At 49.5% G+C, this 18563-nt stretch overlaps 1 protein-coding gene across 1 annotated transcript in view; it reads left to right on the top strand.

Moving 5' to 3' along the window:
* Slc6a11 (solute carrier family 6 member 11) overlaps nt 1-18563 on the top strand; it is a 115967-nt gene that overhangs the window by 95009 nt on the left and 2395 nt on the right. Inside the window, exons 8-13 of the mRNA XM_028863961.2 lie at nt 180-304; nt 6248-6360; nt 9038-9175; nt 15499-15601; nt 16408-16508; nt 16993-17163. Of these exons, the coding sequence (XP_028719794.1) occupies nt 180-304; nt 6248-6360; nt 9038-9175; nt 15499-15601; nt 16408-16508; nt 16993-17163 (751 nt within the window). The remainder of the gene's footprint in view (nt 1-179; nt 305-6247; nt 6361-9037; nt 9176-15498; nt 15602-16407; nt 16509-16992; nt 17164-18563) is intronic.

Below are 18563 nucleotides of genomic sequence, written 5' to 3'. Positions count from 1 at the left end.
CTGTGAGCCAGCTATGCACCCTCTCTGAACCACAAATACTTCATATGGAAAGCGGAGGCTGTCAGTGTCTATGCTTCTCTGCCTGCCCCACAGTGTGCCCTGGTCTCAGATGGGGAAAGGTCCAGCAGCTGCCTCTTCTGCCTGCACTGACTCAGGCCCCTCTTCCTGCTTCCCTACAGGGACTGTATCATGCTCTGCTGTCTGAACAGTGGCACCAGCTTCGTGGCTGGGTTTGCCATCTTCTCGGTCCTAGGCTTCATGGCGTACGAGCAGGGAGTGCCCATTGCCGAGGTGGCGGAGTCAGGTAAGTCTGCAGAGGTGGCTGTGGAAAGCCCAAGGGGTGAGGATAATGTGGCCACTGCAGTCTTCCTGTCCTGGGTTTGTTTCTCAGGATGTGGCCACTCTCTTCATCCACAGTCCATCACCTGCAGGGGAAGCCCCGACCTTCCTCATTAGGGAGCCAAAGCCTTCATTTACTTCCCAAGGTACTCTGTTTCCTGCTCCCCAACCCTCCTGCCCCCATCACCACTCACTTTGGACATGCTCCATTCTGCACTCAACCCCAAGGCGTCATGTTTACAAAGCAGCCTCCGAGCACAGCCTGAACAGCCCCAGGATGCTGGAGCCACCCCACCCACTTGGCTACCACTGGCCCTCAGTGGTCTCTCTCACTTCTGCACCATATTCTACCTCAGGCCCTTTACACATGCTGCATTGGCGCTTAGAGAACCTACCTCCCCTCTGCTCCTCCATTCCATTCTACATACGGAATCATTACATATGTCACAGCCTAAAGTTGAGGTATTTGAATCAAATATACTATGATCAGGGTGATGGTTCACCATGATGACTCCTTCTTGACTTAGATGGTACTTGGATTCTGAAAAAATAGACTGTAATGAAAAGGTGCTATGGGTCCTGAATATTGAAGGTAGAGATGGTCCTCAAGGAGGTTGGGTCAGAGTCAAAGTAGATGACATCAGAGGTGAGCACTGCCTTACATACCACCTCATAGTGTGCTTAGCTCCTCAGCACGTTGAAGGGGCATTCATATACCTTTGCACCAAACAATCTCAGAGAAAAATTCTCTTCAAGTAAACATGAAATGTTTACCATAATAGGTAGCATACTGGGACACAAATTAAATCCAAGATAAGACCAGGGAAATAATAAAGAGAATTCCTACAATTAATAGAGAATATTTTAAAAGCCAAAAGCTCTATTAGAAAAGATAAACAAAAGCCATAATTCCTTGGCAAAAACTAACAAGGAAAAAAATTAAAATACAAATTACTAATGTATTACTGACTTTTATGTTGCTACAATAAAATGCCATAACTATAGCAACTTACAGAAGAGTTTATTTGGCTTATAGTTTCAGGGGATAGGAAGTCCATCATGGCAGGAAGGCATGGCATGGTATCAGGAGCAAGAAGCTGAGAGATCACATTTCAACCACATTCAGAAAGCAGAGAAAGCCAGCAGGAAGTGGGGCAAGGCTATATACTCTCAGATCCTGCCCCCAGTGATATACTTCCTCTAGCAAGGCTGCACCTCCTAAAAGTTTCACAGCCTCCCCAAACAGCACCACCAACTGTTCAAATGCCCATGGGGGACATTTCTCATTCAAATCAATCCAACTAATATCAACAATGAAAGGGGGCCAGTGCTGTGGAATAATCCTTTTGTACATTGTGAAGATGAGTTGCTCTCATTGTTTTAATAAAGAGCCAAGTGGCCAGTAACTAGGCAGGAAGAGGTTGGGTGGAAAAAACAAACTGAGAGAACACTGGATGAAAGAGGGTGATGTTGCCAGGAGACACAGAGAGAAGGAAGATGAACATGTTGTGTTAAAAAAAGATATCAAGCCACATAGTAGAACATGGATAAGAAATATGGGTAAATTTAAGTTGTAAGAGCTAGTTAGTAACAAGCCTAGGCTATTGGCTGACCATTTATAATTAATAATAAGTCTCTGTGTGGTTATTTGGGAGCTGGCTAGCAAGACAAAAACTTCCACTTATACATGGTGGCCAAAGTCCAGGGCCATGTACATTCACATAAAACCTGAGAAAGTATTAAAAAAAATGGGAAGTTTTTGCCCTTACCTGGTACTCATAAATTTAAGCAGGCAAACACATACACATTATATATATTTTGTATATATTTATATATATACACAGCACACACACATGCATATATATATATATATATATATATATATATATATATAGAGAGAGAGAGAGAGAGAGAGAGAGAGAGAGAGAGAAGAAGGGCTATACACCACTACTATAGCAGTTAGAAGCAGGAATTTCCTCTAAATTGGTAAAGAATCATGCTCCTCCACAGATCAGCTGTAAAACACAAAAAGCTTTCAAGGCCACACTCTCCAGTTGTTGCCATTTTCTTTTCCTATAACAGAAACCTAAGATTAGATAAGTTCTAAAGATGTGTTTTGTTTTTTTTTTAAGCTGATAGTTTCTGGAGAAAGGAAGATCTGGTGGCTGCATTATGTGTTCGGGTATCTTATGCAGCACCATCACACGATGTAGGCATCACATGATGGAGGTATCACATGATGGAGGCATCACATGGCAGAAGCCGTGTGGCAGTGGGATGGGTGTACAGAAAGAGGGTGGGTACCAAGGATCCTCTCTAACAGTCCACCCATGAGAACCACTCCGTTCTCAAAAGCACTAATCCAGTCCCCTGAAACACACATTGATCCCTCTTGACCTGGTCACCTCTTCAAGACTTAATTGCCTCTAAAAACCCACCTTCCAACACTGCTACCCTGACAAACACATTTGAATATGAAAGCTGGGCATGGTGGTGCCTGGTACTGAACCAGAAGAAGATACAAGATGACGAGGATAGAGACAAACTAACAGAGAAAGCTCACTGTAGTAAACACTGTGGGGAACACATGGAAATAAACTGATTTATGTATCTGGACCAAGAAGAACCATTGCAGGAATAATGCAAAGTTGGTTTACTGTTAGGAACTCCATTATAATATGCACTGTATTCATAGATTAACAAAAAACCTAGTATCTCCATGGATATGGAAAAAAGATCTTGACAATATTTAACACCACGTATGTATATTAAAAATTATCAGAAGGGTATGGAGAGATTGCTCAGAAGTTATGAATGCTTGCTGTTCTTGCAGAGGACTCAGGTTTGGTTCCCAGCACCCACATCAGACAGCTCATAACCACCTGTAACAGCAGCTCCAAGGGATCTGATGCCCTCTTCTGGTCTCCATGAGCATTGAACTCATGTGGTACACATAAACTCACACAGGCAGGGTGCATGCATGCACGTGCACACACACACACACACACACACACACACACACAAATAAAAACAATCTTAAATTTTTTTAAAAAGTAATCAAGAAAATATCAATTAAAGGATATTTTTAAAGTGATATATGTAGAGAGCTGGTCATGGTGGTGTACCCTTGGAAGCCTGAGGCAGAAGGAAGGTGATGACAGCCTGAGCTACACAGTGAGACTTTGCTGCAAAAAAATTTGTATTTAAAAGTTAAAAAAGTAAAAAAGTTCCTCTCTATCCCTCATGGGAGAAAGACAAGAGATGAAAGAAAATACGTGTGGTCAACTGTGCAAAAGAGGTACAGAGAGGCCTGGAAATTAGAGAGAATGGCTACTGTCATGAAGGGCAGAAAAGGGAAGGGGAAGGGGCAAGGGTGGGGAGAGGGGAGGAAAGAACAGTACTTCCCAGAGTGTCTTCCTTGTTAGCCTTGACCCTGGGTGATGCCTCATATCCCATCCAAAGTGGAGTGGGACCCAAAATGGAATACAAGCTAGTAACAGTGACCTCACAGTGTTGTGGAATGTCAGTGAGTCCTGTAGTCACACTGGGTACTAAGGATCACAGAACTAAGAGAGAACAGACAGACATGATGTGCTGACTGGGTACTGGAGGATGAAGAAGAAAAAAGAAAACAATAACTGTAGTGTATTTGTGTCAGAACAGGACTCTGAACTAGAGAGTCTGTTGAATGGAACGTGCATGGTGGGTGGACTAAATTGGTAAATGTATGTAGATCCTGAGGCCACTGTTGTCCTCTGAGGAGCAGGTACTTGAATGTACTGTATTGGAAGTCACGGGATATGTGTCCTTGGACTCCTGGTTTCCCTGTGTGCAGAAACATGTAGACATGCACAGGAGGGATAAATGTGCTGGGGGAGCCACCTGCAGTGATACCCCCAGTTACCACACACCCCTCATGTCCAGACTTCAGCTTCTAAACATCACTGCCTGCATCCAGGGCCCCTTGAAGAGGCAATTGGGTCCAGGGCTGGACAAGGACACAGTGAAGCCAGAAGATAAAGCTGTGCTCCAGAGAAGCCTGGGGACACATCAGAAGGATGCAGAACCACCTGCAGGAGCCCCCAATGGCCTGTGCTGGGACAATTTGAACAGCAAAGTAAATAATGATCATTACTGGATCGCAACCCAGAGAAAAGACTGAACACTGAGGAGCTCACAGGGGCCTTGAGGACTCCTGATGAATGAGTGTGGAAGAAAGGAGGAAGACCCATCCTTGGGCCAACACCGTCCTAACAATGGCTATGGGAGCAAAGCTCCAGTGGAGACTGAGATCACAGGGGAGGCCTGAGAGGAGCAGGGTCCTGTGTAACCTCCAAGTGCTGCTCCCCGGGAGAGGAAAACCACTGCTTCACCATGGAGATGATGCCGACACCAGCCTAGCCAAGGGATGGGGTCACAGCAACAGCCTACTCTGGTGTTTCTCTGAGGAGGACTCAGGACAATTCCATGGTTTTATCTCATGAGAATTGCTGCATTTCACTAAGATCAGGCATAAAAGATTATAAACACAAACACCTCAGTTTTTATATGCTAGCAACACATAGTTTGGAAAAATTAAATACTTCAAAACATTAAAGACAAAAGGGCTGGAGAGGGAGCACAATGGTTAGGAGCACTGGCTGCTCCTTCACAGGACCCAAATTAAATTCCTGGCACCCACACGGTTGATCACAACCTTGTGTAACTCCAGTTCTAGAGGATCCACCGCCCTCTACTGGCCCTGTAGGCACTGCACACAGACATGAATGCAGGCAAAACTTTCATACACAGAACAAAAATAAATACTCTTTAAAAATAAGACAGGCCAGGAGATGTTCCTAATGCCTACATTCCTGTCATCTAAAAAATGCTCCAATGCAATAAAAAGGAAATGGGCCAGTAAAGGGGGGCATTGTGTGAATAGTAAGCACTGAAGGCACCTGGAAACACAGATTAAAAACCAAAGTGATTGAACAATGCACAGTCACTGTAAGGACTAAACCTGAAATAATAACAGTATCAAATGTTGGCAAAAACATGGAGCCTCAAATGTAAAATGACAGAATGGCATGACTGCATTTGAAATCAGTATGTCATAGATGAAGTGTGTGGTTGTCACCCCCCCACACACACAATTTCATCTTAAACAGCACAAGCAACTTTAAAATAAAAAAAAAAAAAGAGCCGGAGAGGTGGCTCAGAGGTTAGGGACATTCTTCAGGTAACAAAATTGCCTGTGACTCAAGATCTAGGGTATCTAGCACCCTCTGCTGGCCTCCATGGGCACTGCACTCAGGTGCACACATGCACACACACAAAACACGCGCGCGCATGCAACTTAAAATTAATCTTGTAAATAATAAGTGAAAAAAATCCTAGCACTAGTTGCCCTGGATGCTGATGAAGGAGGATGTGAAGGTGGTAGGCAGCTAGAGATAACAGGAATACTGTGTATCTTGATGGTGGTTGTGGTGTGAACGTTTTCAGAATCTACTGGGATGCACATTACACTGGGCTCTTATGGTATATGGGTTGTACTATAATAAATTCTTCTACTGTGCACTCCTTGCTTGGTGGCATCTCACTATCCTAAGAACCATTTGAGGTAGATTATTCCACTCTTGCTTAGACTCAGCTGATGTCCAGTCCTGGTGAGAATATTTGGACAACATGAAAGCAGGTGGCAGGTGGATACAGAGGAAGATCTGTGGGTCAGACATTCCTGGCTTGAGCCTTGACCTTTCCAGGCCCTCTGCACAGTGGCATACTTTTCTGTAGGTCCATGTTTAACACAGCACTGTCGCAGGGTAGGGACAGGAGATCTGAGTGGGACCTGGGTCCAGTGGCCTGCACCACTACATCCCTGCAGATGGAAACACTGAGAGTGACCTCTCTCCCTCCCCTCCAGGCCCTGGACTGGCTTTCATCGCCTACCCCAAGGCTGTCACTATGATGCCCCTCTCCCCATTGTGGGCCACCTTGTTCTTCATGATGCTCATCTTCCTGGGTCTGGACAGCCAGGTGAGGGGCAGGAAGAGGGAAAGGGATGGTGGGGGAGGGGACATCTAGGCAATGGGTGGGGGGAGAGGAGGGGAGGGGAGAGGCAGGTCAGGTAATGGGGAAGGGAAGAACAGGGACTAGACAGGCCAGGTGCCACAGCTTCCAGGCCCCAGAGCCCTCTCCTAGTCATCAGACCACCAAGCAGCCCTGCCTTCTTGGTAGCCGCCAATCACAGACATATCTATTTGGTGTCCTGCCAGACCCTCTTGTTTACTTCACTGCAAATTCCCAATTTAAGTGTTTTGGGTTTTGTTTTGTTTTTAGCTTTGTTTTATTTTAATTTATTGCATTTATTTGTTTATTTATTTATATGTGTGTGTGTGTGTGTGTGTGTGTGTGTGTGTGTGTGTGTATACCTGCTATCGTATACATATGGAGTTCAGAGGACAACTTGCAGAGATCAGTTCTCTCCATCAACCATGTGTGGATGGAACTTAAGTCCCCAGATCCCAATTCAATTTTTTTTTCAAGACAGGGTTTCTCTGTGTAGCTCTGGCTTTTCTGGAACTTGCTATGTAGACAAGGCTGGCCTCAAACTCATGTAGATCTGTCTGTCTCTGCCTCCAGAGTGCCTGAACTAAAGGCGTGCACCACCACTTGTGGCTCCCAATTAAATTTTTGAAATGGTATCCTAAGTTCTTCCATTCTGATAAATGACTCCCAGCCAGAGGTTCCTGGAAAAGCAGAAACAAGTCCTAAAGAGGATGGGCTGTGGCTAATAGTAACCAAGGGTCCCCATGTCCCAATGCCTACCAAGCCATGGAACACTTGGGACATGGGAGAGGCAGTTTCCTTCCTCTGGGCCTGTGATGAGGACTCCATGACATGTTCTTGGCATCCCCTTGGTGCCTTAGCACCTTCATCCAACAGCTGTATGCCTACTAGTCCCTGTGGACCTCGGTCCATCCGTCTGTCCGTCTGTCTGTCCCTCCCTCCCTCCCTTCCTCCCTCTGCAACTGTTGCCCTTGGAGCAGGTACACTTGCTCTAGGAGTGAACTGCATGGCCCATTCCCTCGTCCCTCTACACCAGCTTGCACTCCCTCTCTGCTTTCCATGCCCACTCTCATCCTCCCCATGGCCTCCTAGCTTGAAGCCTATGGCCTCTCTGTGCCCCACAGGCCTGGAATACAGCCCCTGCCTGCTGCCAAGCACAGCTGGCTGTGTAGAGCCCAGAGAGCTGCACCCAGCCATGATGGTGGCTGTCAGCTAGGTGTCCTGACAAGTCTATGCTGGAGGCCTATGCAGAAGAGAACTGCTGCTTGACCAGAGAAGCAGTCCTGATCCTCCGGCTTTAGGGGGAAGGATAGCGCCCACGTTAGCCCGGTGAACACTGTTCCCACTCATGACCTTGCAAGAGTCACTGCACCCACAAGCCCTGGCCGGGGTGTCTGTCAATCCAGACACATTCAATTTCTCTCCGGAGCCAGAATCCTTCCCCAGAAACCACTAAGCTGTGCTGCAGACACGCCGGCTGTTTCTGCTGATAACTTTCCCTTCCATTGTTGGCGGCAAAGCCTTTCGGAAATCAGGGCTCTGCAGCTGGTGCGTGACAGGCAGAGGCTCCTGCCTGCCTGACAGGGGAGGGGGACTGAGGCATGGACTCTGCTCGTGCCCCACTAGAGCGGGGCTCACTGGCTCTTCTGTCATGTTCCTGGGCCACATTCAGCCCACCCTCTGATAGTCACATGAACGAGGACCCCTGTTCGTTGTCTGGGTTGGAAAGTAGAAGTCATGGCTGAGAGCTGCTGAGTGATTTGCTGGGCCAGATACCCGGACTGCTTGCCTCTTACCTGTACATGTCCACACCCCATACCCCATTAGCTTCCTGGGTAAGCAGCTCTCTTTGAGTCCCATCTCCCTCCCACAAGACCCCGGGGGAAAGGGTGCCAGTACCAGCCCCTGTTGTGGAGGCAGTGCCGAGGACCGGAGTTGAGCATCAGTTCTGAACAGCACCCAGCTGTGTGACTCTGAGAGCGTCACTACCCCTCTCTGGGTTACAACTCTTGTTGTATAATGCAAACAGCTTGTCTGGGAAGATAGATGTGAATCAGACGATTAGGGGTGCAGAGTCTCCCAACACGGTGACTAGCAAGCTCATACTCCATTGCAGAACAAAGGTGGGAGACCAGCTCAGAAGCAGGTGGTTCACAGCTGGGCTCTGCCACCAAACACCGGGGTGACAGAGCTGGGTGTGGCTTTCCACCTGTCATAGGGCAGGGGACGGCCATAGTCCTAGAAGTCAAAGACAATGGCTGAGCCTGCTGCCAGCAGATTACCAAACTCCCAGGACAGTTCTGAGACTCTTTGCCTTGCCTCCACGGTCAAGGCTGGGTCTGCTGTAACCTGCAAACCCCAGAACAAGAAGTGGCATCGGCGAGGGAGGAGGAGCCATCACAGTCTGGACGGCAGGCATGCCGAGTGACCCTGGGCAGTAGCTTCCCTTCTCCCAGCATCTTTTTCCGGGTCCATTCAATGGATATACTGGAGCTAGTTGGTGCTGGGCTTGCTTTCGTGACTGTGGGATGGAGTGTGACGGTGGAAGGCAGGCCAGTGAGGAGGAAGCCCCTGGGACATGGACCTAGGGTACCAAGACTGGCCTTTTCCTGGGATTTACTCACTCCTGTGTCTCTCCCTGTAGTTCGTGTGTGTGGAGAGCCTTGTGACAGCCGTGGTAGACATGTACCCCAAGGTCTTTCGGCGGGGCTACCGGCGAGAACTGCTCATCCTGGCCCTGTCCATCATCTCCTATTTTCTAGGCCTGGTGATGTTGACCGAGGTAAGTGATGTTACCAGTGCTCCATCACACTCCATAGGCTGTGGGCAGATCCAGAGCCTTCTCTGCTACTAGTGCTACGGGGGTACCTGCTTTACCTTTGGGGATACTGTGAGAGTGGACACAGACTCAGTGAACTCTGAGTACAAGGTGTCGCCCCCCGCCCCTCCCCCACCATGTCGGCGCTTAAAGGTGGCTGTTGCTAGACTGGACAACTCACGTGGGGACTTGTCAGGCCAGACAGTGATTCCCTAGTCATCCCTTGACTAGGTGACCCTCCAGTGAAGAGAACAATGTCAGCTCTCGGGCCCAGAACTAGCTCCTTGTCCTCATGGCTTCAAGTTCAATAGTGGCTTTTCTGGAACATCTCTCGGAATAGGCACCTGGGGTGACATTTTCTGTGTGTTCCAGCCTCAGCCTCCCGTGTGTTCCTCCTTCTTCCTGTCCCTGCAGGTGAGGTGGGCTTCTCCCTGACCCCGAATTGAGGAGGTCTTCTAAACCATGTGCTCTCACCACCCCACAGCCATTCTGTCCCTGTCCTGTGACAGGTATCTTTGGAAGGTGAGATTAGGTGTCTTTCTCCCCATAATGCACAAAGATAATGAATGCAGGGAAAGGCGGATGGGGAGATCCGTTGCTGAGAGACACGGAGGTTTGTGTGAGAAATGGGGAGAAGAAGTGGGGAACTGGAATCCATCAGGCAGATGGGGTGAAAGAGAGGCCAGCCATCTCAAGAGACCTCTTCCTCATCTCCCTCCCAGGCCCCAGTCTCAGAGAAGTTCCCGTCCCATCAGGCTTCCTGTCATCTCCCGACCTGGGCCACTGTGTTCCCAGCTCATGCCCTGGCCCTCTGGCTGTTGTAAAGATCCCTGATCAGCCTGTCACCTGTCCCTGTCCCTCTGGCTGTTGTAAAGATCCCTGATCAGCCTGTCACCTGTCCCTGTCCCTCTGGCTGTTGTAAAGATCCCTGATCAGCCTGTCACCTGGCCCTGTCCCTCTGGCTGTTGTAAAGATCCCTGATCAGCCTTTCACCTGTCCTGTCTCCCTCAGGCCCAAAAGTCCAGGAGAACAGGAACCTACCCTGTTCTTCCAGAAGGCCCTGGAGGCAGCTCAGGTCTTGTGTTCGGTGTGAGTGACTGAGTGATTGCTGTCCTTACTCACTGTCACATTAATGAAAGTGACAGTCACTGTTTGAGCAAACGAGTGGGGGAGGGTCCAGTCCCAGCTCTCCCTGCAGTGGTTCTGTCTTGTGTTTCCCCATGTAGGGAGGCCGGGCTACAGCAAGCAGGGCCTCATTAAGCACTGGTTAATTACACACAATGCAGTCATTTGTCACATACAAATTGGGGAGGAGGTTAACCTGATGCCTTGAAAAAGCTAATGGGAAGGTGTTGCTGTGGGTATCGCTGACTCCCACCACAGCCTGCCCTGGGTTGCGCCAAGTGCACAGAGCTCTCTTCTAGGGTGCATGGTGACTCCCGGGGGGCCATCAGGGAGCCAGCGCTCCAGCCAACCGAGACTATTAATCAGCAGGAATTTGGGCGGCCTCACATGTCAGCCCTCCACCCCCACAGAGGGTTATCTTCAAGCCATTGTGCTGAAGAAGTCCACCGTGGGCCCAGTGAGCCATGCCAGCCTCAGTCGCCATGGTAATTGCCTGCCAGGGCCTCTCTCTCGTTCACACTTGGTTAAAGCTTGGCTCTAAGGAAGTTCCAGGTTACTTGCTTCTTCTCTTCTACCACAGCAGTGTGACTAGTGGCTAAGACTGTGGGCCCTGCCGCTCGCTCGTCTCTCAGTCCCTTCAGTCATCTGTGACATCCTGCTGCAAGTGGCCTTGCCTCTTGGTGCCTCAGTTTCCCTGTAGGGACACAGCCATGCCTGTCATCAAATTGTTGGAGGAGGGGAGAAACAATACATACATTGAGATGTGGAAAAGTTATATCCAGTCTAGCCATCGATCCTTTAACGGAGCCGTGTTCTGAGGACTACGTCACCAAGCGATGGCATATGGACGTCAGAGCAGGAATTCTTAAGTGTCGCTACACACAGCCCCCTTTCACCCAAGGAATTTGTAGGTGACCCTGGAAATATAGGCATATAAAACCGATATACAGGGTCTGGGGAGATGGCCCAGTGGGTAAGAGCACTGGCTGCTCTTGCAGAGGACCTGGGTTTGATTCTCGGGACCCATGTGGCAGCTCACAGCCATCTGTAGGTAGCTTCAGCCACATGTGATCCAATGCCAGCTTCTGGCCTCCATAGGCATTTCACACATGTGGTGCACAGCTAGACATACAGGCAAAAATACTCATATACATAAAAATAATAATAAATAAGTATACAAACCAAACATTTGCTGATAATAGATTATAAAGACATTTCTTTGAAAACAATTCTTTGGTGTATATATAATTTTATCATTTATTAAAGCAAAGGTAAAATTGTGTACTAATGAGGTAGATGTGCTTACATAAAGAATCAAATCTTGGCTGAATATTTGATACTACAGGATGTGGAATGTCTTTAATAGTTTTCAGAGTTGATCAATATTTTGATTTTATGATCATCAATGCTGAGAACCCTGGTTGCATAAATATATAGTTCATAATTTTAGAAGCATGTTCAGGGTACTTTTAGAAATCGTAATTCTGTCCTAATTCCAAGACAAATTTATTGAATGATCTTTTATGCAACTTAAAAAGCAGTTTTTAAGACCAAACACTCTGAGGCTGGCAAGATGGCTCAGTGAGTAAAGATGCCACCAAGGTGGCCAACCTGAGCTTGGTCCAGAACCCACATGGTAGGAGAGAACTGACTCTTCCCACAAGTTGTACTCTGGCTTGCACACATGAGCCAAAGCACAGTTTGTATGCATATATATGCACACACACACACACACACACACACACACACACACACACACACACACACATATTATTAAGTATAAAAGGACATATCAAACATTCTAATAATATAATGCAAAGATATCCTAACTTGAGACACACTGAGGAATGACTGAAAAAATGCAAAAAGTCTTTGTTTTCTGTAATTTAACCATTATGTTTCTGGAAGAGCAGATGCCTTTACATGTACAGTAAAAAAAAAAAAAAGAAAAAAAAACTGCAGTTCGTAACATGCAGTCTCGAATCTGAAATGTTTCAGGCAGTATGCGTTGGTGCGGAGTGTCATGTACTCAGAACCATGGCTCTGGTGAGGCCACGTGGTGCAGCCCCAGGGAGCAGTGCCAGAAAACACCTCTGACTTCTTACAGATTTGATTTTGAATTAATTTTCAGTTGTGGTACAGTCAGAATCCTTTGGCCTTTGCCAAGTTTTTTACACCCTCCACATTCATGGATGTGACCTGCACAGCTTAAGAAGCTGGGCCATAGCCAGGCATGGTGGTGTGTGCCTTTAATTCCAGCACTTGGGAGGCAGAGGAAGGTAGGTCTCTGAGTTTGAGGCCAGCCTGGTCTATAGAGGAGTCCTGACAGCCAGGGCTACATAGGGAAACCCTCTGTCTTGAAGAAAAAAGAAAGAAAGAAAAGAAAAAGAAAGAAAATGGGCCATAGACCATAGAGCACCCTTGCACAAACTGCGCCAGACCCCAGGTCACTAGGGGACCTAGACTCAGCAAATGTCTTGCTTTGTGTCCTTTTCAGTGCTGATGCTGGACTGAACTTACCTCACTCATGCTAGGCAAGAGCTCCACCCCTGAGCTACACCCCTATCCCTTTTTCTACCTTTTATTTGGATGGTCTCACTAAATTGAGTAGGCTAGATGTGAACTAGCCTTGTGGTGGAGGTGAGCCTTGAACTTGTGATTCTCCCACCTAAGCCTCCTGAGTGTCTGTAATGTTAGGCTTGGCAAGACTCAGAAGTTGTCTTTGGTACATGCAACCTGTGGCTGAGCAGAAATCAACGTGTAGCCAGGCGGTGGTGGTGCACGCCTTTAATCCCAGCACTCGGGAGGCAGAGCCAGGCGGATCTCTGTGAGTTCGAGGCCAGCCTGGGCTACCAAGTGAGCTCCAGGAAAGATGCAAAGCTATGCAGAGAAACGCTGTCTCGAAAAACAAAAAACAAAAAACAAAACAAAACAAAAAAATCAATGTGTGACCTGAAGCATTCCTGGGAAGTTCATGGAAAGCTACTTAGTTCTTTTTTAATGATATCTGTGGCAGTTAGGAGGGGCATCTTGATCTTGAACTCAGAAAGCCAAACTCATTGCTAGTCAGGTGCCTCGGACCCATGCCGGGAGCTGACAGACTCTAATGTCCACTGTTGACATCACAGGCAGCCTCACATCAGACAGGGCCTGGGGATTATTTAGTCCCACCCTCCCTATGTTCTCCAAAACATGAAGATATCACCAATAATGTTAAAAAGAGATGTTTTTTTCCTGTAAAAAATTTGACTTCTGGTACATTGCAGAAAATCTGCACATCAGGCCTCACACCCATGCCCCCTGACAACCATCGGCCAGAACCGTGTGTCCGGATGGTTCATGGGCCTTGCAGTTAGCCACAGTCTCCACACGCCCTGCACACTCAACCCTCTCGTCACACTGGTGCTGTGTGTGGCCTGTCTTCCTTACGATGTTACCTCAGTCTTCGGAGGAGACAAATGAGGGAACACGTGGTCTCGAGCTATGGAATATGCATGGTAGAAGACAGCCCAAGGGGTGTGACTGGGGACTCGTGTTCCAAGTGAGACCCTGGGCAGACACAAGAGGCCCTGAAACCACACTCTGGCTTTCTAGCCCACTGCCTCCACTTCCCCGACTTCCCCAACCTGACCCTTCCAAGCTCTTTCATGTTGATTTCCCTGCATCTGTGCTCTTCATGTACCAGGAAGGTTTTCCTTACAGATGTTATTTCTGCCCAAATCCAGACCTGGCCTCTCCTCCTCCTCCCTCCCCCTCCCTCTCCCTCCCATGCTCTCACCACCCCCAAATCCTCATGAAGGAGACTTCGAGGGGCAGGGCTTCACTGCACTTCATCTTCAGACTTGCTCAGACGGTTATCCCGTCACACCAAAAGCCCCGTGAACAACACATCTGCAGATTCCTGGGTCCCTCCTGTTTTCCTAGGACCAGCCATCTCTCTGGTTTATTCATAATGCCTAACATCATATAAACAGTACGTGAAGAGCTACATTGTACTGTTTGGGGTGGGGTGGAGGGATGGCAAGGTTAGGGCTCTCTAAGGGACCAGAGTATAAAAAGGGGTTTAGGATGACGTACATGGTTGCAGCTGCTCCGTAGAGAGGAGAACCTGGTAGCTACTCAGCCCATGAAGCTGGATACCCCAGTGGTTGTAAACTGGGCCTGGGGGCCCAGGAAGATCACTTGGAAGTCATTAGCATTGTGTCTGTGTTGGAAGGATGGAGAAGCCGGGGTCCATGGTGGTGGAGGCCACAGTAGAAGCACTAGGTAAAAACATGTTTTTTCCTCACATCTCTTTCTATCTGGGCCCTCTGTTGGAAGACGCTGCCCACTCTGAGGCCAGGTTTCTTCACTTTGGCCGATGAAGGCCAGCCATCAAGGGGCCAACCATGTGTTATAGAGTAAGCCCACAGGCAACCCTTCATCGGTAATTCATCCCAGAGATGAGCTGCGCACTTACTATGTGTCCATTTCTGAGCTCCGGGCAAGCCAGACAGTAGCACGCCACAGAGCCCATGCTCTAGGTGATTCTATTTACATCTTTTAGGGGACCTACTGTGGGCTGGAGGGACAGTAAGGACCAAGGTGCAGGGGCTTCCCGGGAAGAGCTCAGAGCTCGCAGCTGCTGACAGGGTACTTTCAGGGTTAAATTGTGAGTTTGGACAATGAAGTCTAGAAACCCGAAGAAAGAGTGAGGCTGAGGAGAGAGGACTTCTCAGAGGAAGTGACATTTTGGCTGAGCTTTGAAAGAACTTAACCAAATGCAAAGTGAGGCCACTTAGCTGAGAATGGGTGGTGGGGCAGGTTGGAGGGAGCCAAGGGTAATTTTAAGCCTATGAAAAGATGGGAGAGGGCAAGAGTAGCAGCAGTAAGGCCTGCCTGGAGGCTGCTGGAGCTGACCCTCTGGGGAGAATATGTTGAAGCCGCCTGCCCCCTCCACTCTGGTTTCAGTGGTGCCTCTGATGCCACGGACCACCTACAACCCCGACATCTCTACAGATCCGGGCCTGGCGACACCCAGCGGCAGAGAGTGCAGCACTCAGACCAGAGATGAGCAAATCACTGGCTGGCAGCTGCCAAAGCAGAGAGAGGATGCCATGGAGGCTGCCTACTGACCCTGTTTCCCCACGTGTCTGTCTGTGTGTCTGTCCTCTTACCTGCAGGGAGGCATGTACATCTTCCAGCTTTTTGACTCATACGCCGCCAGTGGCATGTGCCTGCTCTTTGTGGCCATCTTTGAGTGTGTCTGCATCGGCTGGGTGTATGGTAAGTGGAGCCTGGGCTCCTGGGACCTGGCAAGCTGTATCTATCTGGGCACTTCCCCTGGGAACTCAGGTTCCTTCCTACTGTCACGTTCCTGTTTTTACGTTGGCATAGGCTGTTCAGGACTCAGACACCCTGATCTCTGGCCAGTCCCACTCTGAGGCTTAGTTTCCCCATTTGTGTCCCAGAGGGAGATTTGAGGCAGAGTCACTAGCATGAGCCACGCCCTCATTCATTTTACCTTCTGGTCTTCACACAAATCAGAATGAGATCTGCTGTCTCAAGGAGAAACAGAATGTAGCTTGGGAGCAATAACCACTAGTCATACAGGCAGCCCAGAAGGCCCTCGCCTCCAGAGCCCAAACCCCTGTGAATCGCCCATGTGTCCACCTCACCTTGCCCATCGTCTTTATTGGCTTTGCACCACCGCAAAGAAATTCCCAACGTGGGCTACTTAAGAAGTAGAGGGCTAGCGGAACTCATGGTTCTGGAGTTCAAGTCTAAGATTGAGTGGTTTCATTGCTTCTGGTCCTGGTGGAGGCCTCTCATGGTGGGAGTATGTATTGGAGAAAACCATCACATCTCTAGGAGGGAGCCGCACCTCCACCATTGACCTAAGGCCCTCTGTAGGGCCCTCCTTCCCAGAGCACAGTAGGACTTCGCACTGCTGCACTCAACACTCAAAGCCCAAGCACTCCATGCCCCATGCTGGGGAAGGTAGCGGCACCCCACCCCCCCACACCCCATCCCCACCTCCGCCCTTACCTCTGCTCTGAGACACCTATGCCTGTCTGCTTTCCTCCGGATAGGAAGCAACCGGTTCTATGACAACATCGAGGACATGATTGGCTACCGGCCACTGTCACTCATCAAGTGGTGCTGGAAAGTTGTGACCCCTGGGATCTGTGCGGTAAGGCATGCAGAAAGCCATTTCCGGCCCCTTCGCTTGCTCGCTAGCCACTCTTCAGCTCCAGCCAGCTCAGCTGAGGCTGGCCCTGAGGAGGGTCAAGGTTTAGGCTCTGTCCCTGGAACCAGGCCCCAGGCCAACGTTGGTGAGAGGAGGCTTCACAGAAAAATGGTCTCATTATTCTTTGTCCTCTCTCTGGCTCTGGGGGCATCAGAGCTGATCTTCCCAATTGAAGGGATCAGAATAACAGATTCAAGAGGGCCCTAAGATAAACTCTGAGTGGGAAGAAGCTGAGAAAGAGGATCCTGGGAGAGGGGACACACATCACAGCCCTGGAGAGGTCCCAAGCCCCTGTGTTCTGACCGTTGGGCCAGCTTCCCTCCGTAGTTCTACCTCAGGCTCACTGTGGACAGTTGAGATACCTGGACCTTTGGAGTAGGTCAGGGCTGGGGGACACCACCAAGAACCTCTGTCTGCCTCCCCACAGGGCATCTTCATCTTCTTTCTGGTCAAGTACAAGCCCCTCAAGTATAACAATGTGTACACATACCCAGCTTGGGGCTATGGCATTGGCTGGCTCATGGCTCTGTCCTCCATGCTATGTATCCCGCTCTGGATCTTCATCAAGGTGTGGAAGACAGAGGGCACCCTGCCCGAGGTGAGCAGTTGGTGGAGGAAGCAGGGGGCTGGGCTGGATGGAAGGGGGATTGTGGCAGGCTCCTCTTTGGCAGGTGTTCCTCCTTAAAATGTACCAGCAGCATCTCTGTGAGACTTCTGGGTTAATGCCTCCCCACCTGCCGAACAGGCAGATAGCACCCCTTAATTGATAGAGGGTGTACGAGGTCTGGGGATTCCTACAGGGAAAGCATTTGAATCGGGATCTGAACTGAGGTTTGGCCAAATATCAGCTCTGAGAGGCCATAGGGAGACACAGTGCCATCTAAAATGCTTCCCCCTGGACTCCAGCAGAGGCAGATGGATGGGGAAGGTCCCTTTTGTTGCTTACAGGAGGTGTTGGTCAAGGGCAGTTGGTTAATTGATATCGAGACCAAATTGTCCAAAGGGAACTGACCTGGGACCCCTGGCTCAGCCCCCCAGCAGCCTCCTGGTAGTTACGAGCCCTTTCTTGGCTTCTTCCTGTCACCCTAGCTCAGATCCTGCCCACCCAGACAGCAGGGCTTGTTACAGAGTGAGCCTCTGATCTAGCCCAGCTTCGGGCCTTGAGACCTGTCCATTCATATCCTGAGCCTGGCACACAGGAGGCACGGTTAATTGGCTCCCATGAGTCTGAGTGTTAATCCTACCTAGGCGGCGTGGCTTTTACGTAAAAGAGGAGGCCCAACCTTGTCCCTGAGCACTAAGCCACTCCAAAGTCCTTGCAGCTTTTTTCAGGTAAGGGCCCGTGCTCAGGAGGGCTTCCTGAGTCCTGGTCCAAGGGCATGCAAATGGTGCTGAGGTGGGGCCCATGCACGAGATGCATTCTGAGAGGTTGAGGCTGTGAGTGGAGGCTGACCTGGGGATGGCGCCAGCCTCTAGGCATAGCTTGAGGAGCTCAGTACACGGAGCTCCCCCTGCACAGCAGTGGCATGGTGACAAGCCCAGGGGTAGGGTAGGGCTCTGATTAACCAACATTTACATCAGTGGCCCTGGACGTCTCTGAGCCTCTGGACAGCTAGCGCCTGCCATCCTGGCCCACAGATAGAGGGGCGCAGCCAGAGGTCAGGAGACTGGCTGGCACAACCACCAGGCCACTTCAAAGCTCAGCTCCCCCTGTTGCCAAGGCAGGGATGGAGTGGCAGGCCCCGAATCTGACTCCCTAGTCTTGGTCCCCTTCCACAGCCATGCGGCAGGGACTAAGTGTCTCCATTCTCCTTATTTCTCACCTACTGCCCGGAGTGGGACCTCAGCCATGCCCATTTCTGGGGGTGGGAACTCAAGGAGGTAATGCCTCACCCTGGAGTGAGGAACAAGGCAAAGCCAGGGCCTGGTCCTCAGCCTGACGGTTCCATAGCACCAAGGAACATCTGTACAGCTGGGGAGGCAGAAGTGGACAGACCC

This window comes from Peromyscus leucopus, chromosome 3, assembly GCF_004664715.2.
Source record: "Peromyscus leucopus breed LL Stock chromosome 3, UCI_PerLeu_2.1, whole genome shotgun sequence".
Classification (NCBI taxonomy): domain Eukaryota; kingdom Metazoa; phylum Chordata; class Mammalia; order Rodentia; family Cricetidae; genus Peromyscus; species Peromyscus leucopus.
The sequence above is the reverse complement of the archived record's forward strand: the minus strand, read 5'-3'. Positions and strand labels throughout refer to the sequence as shown.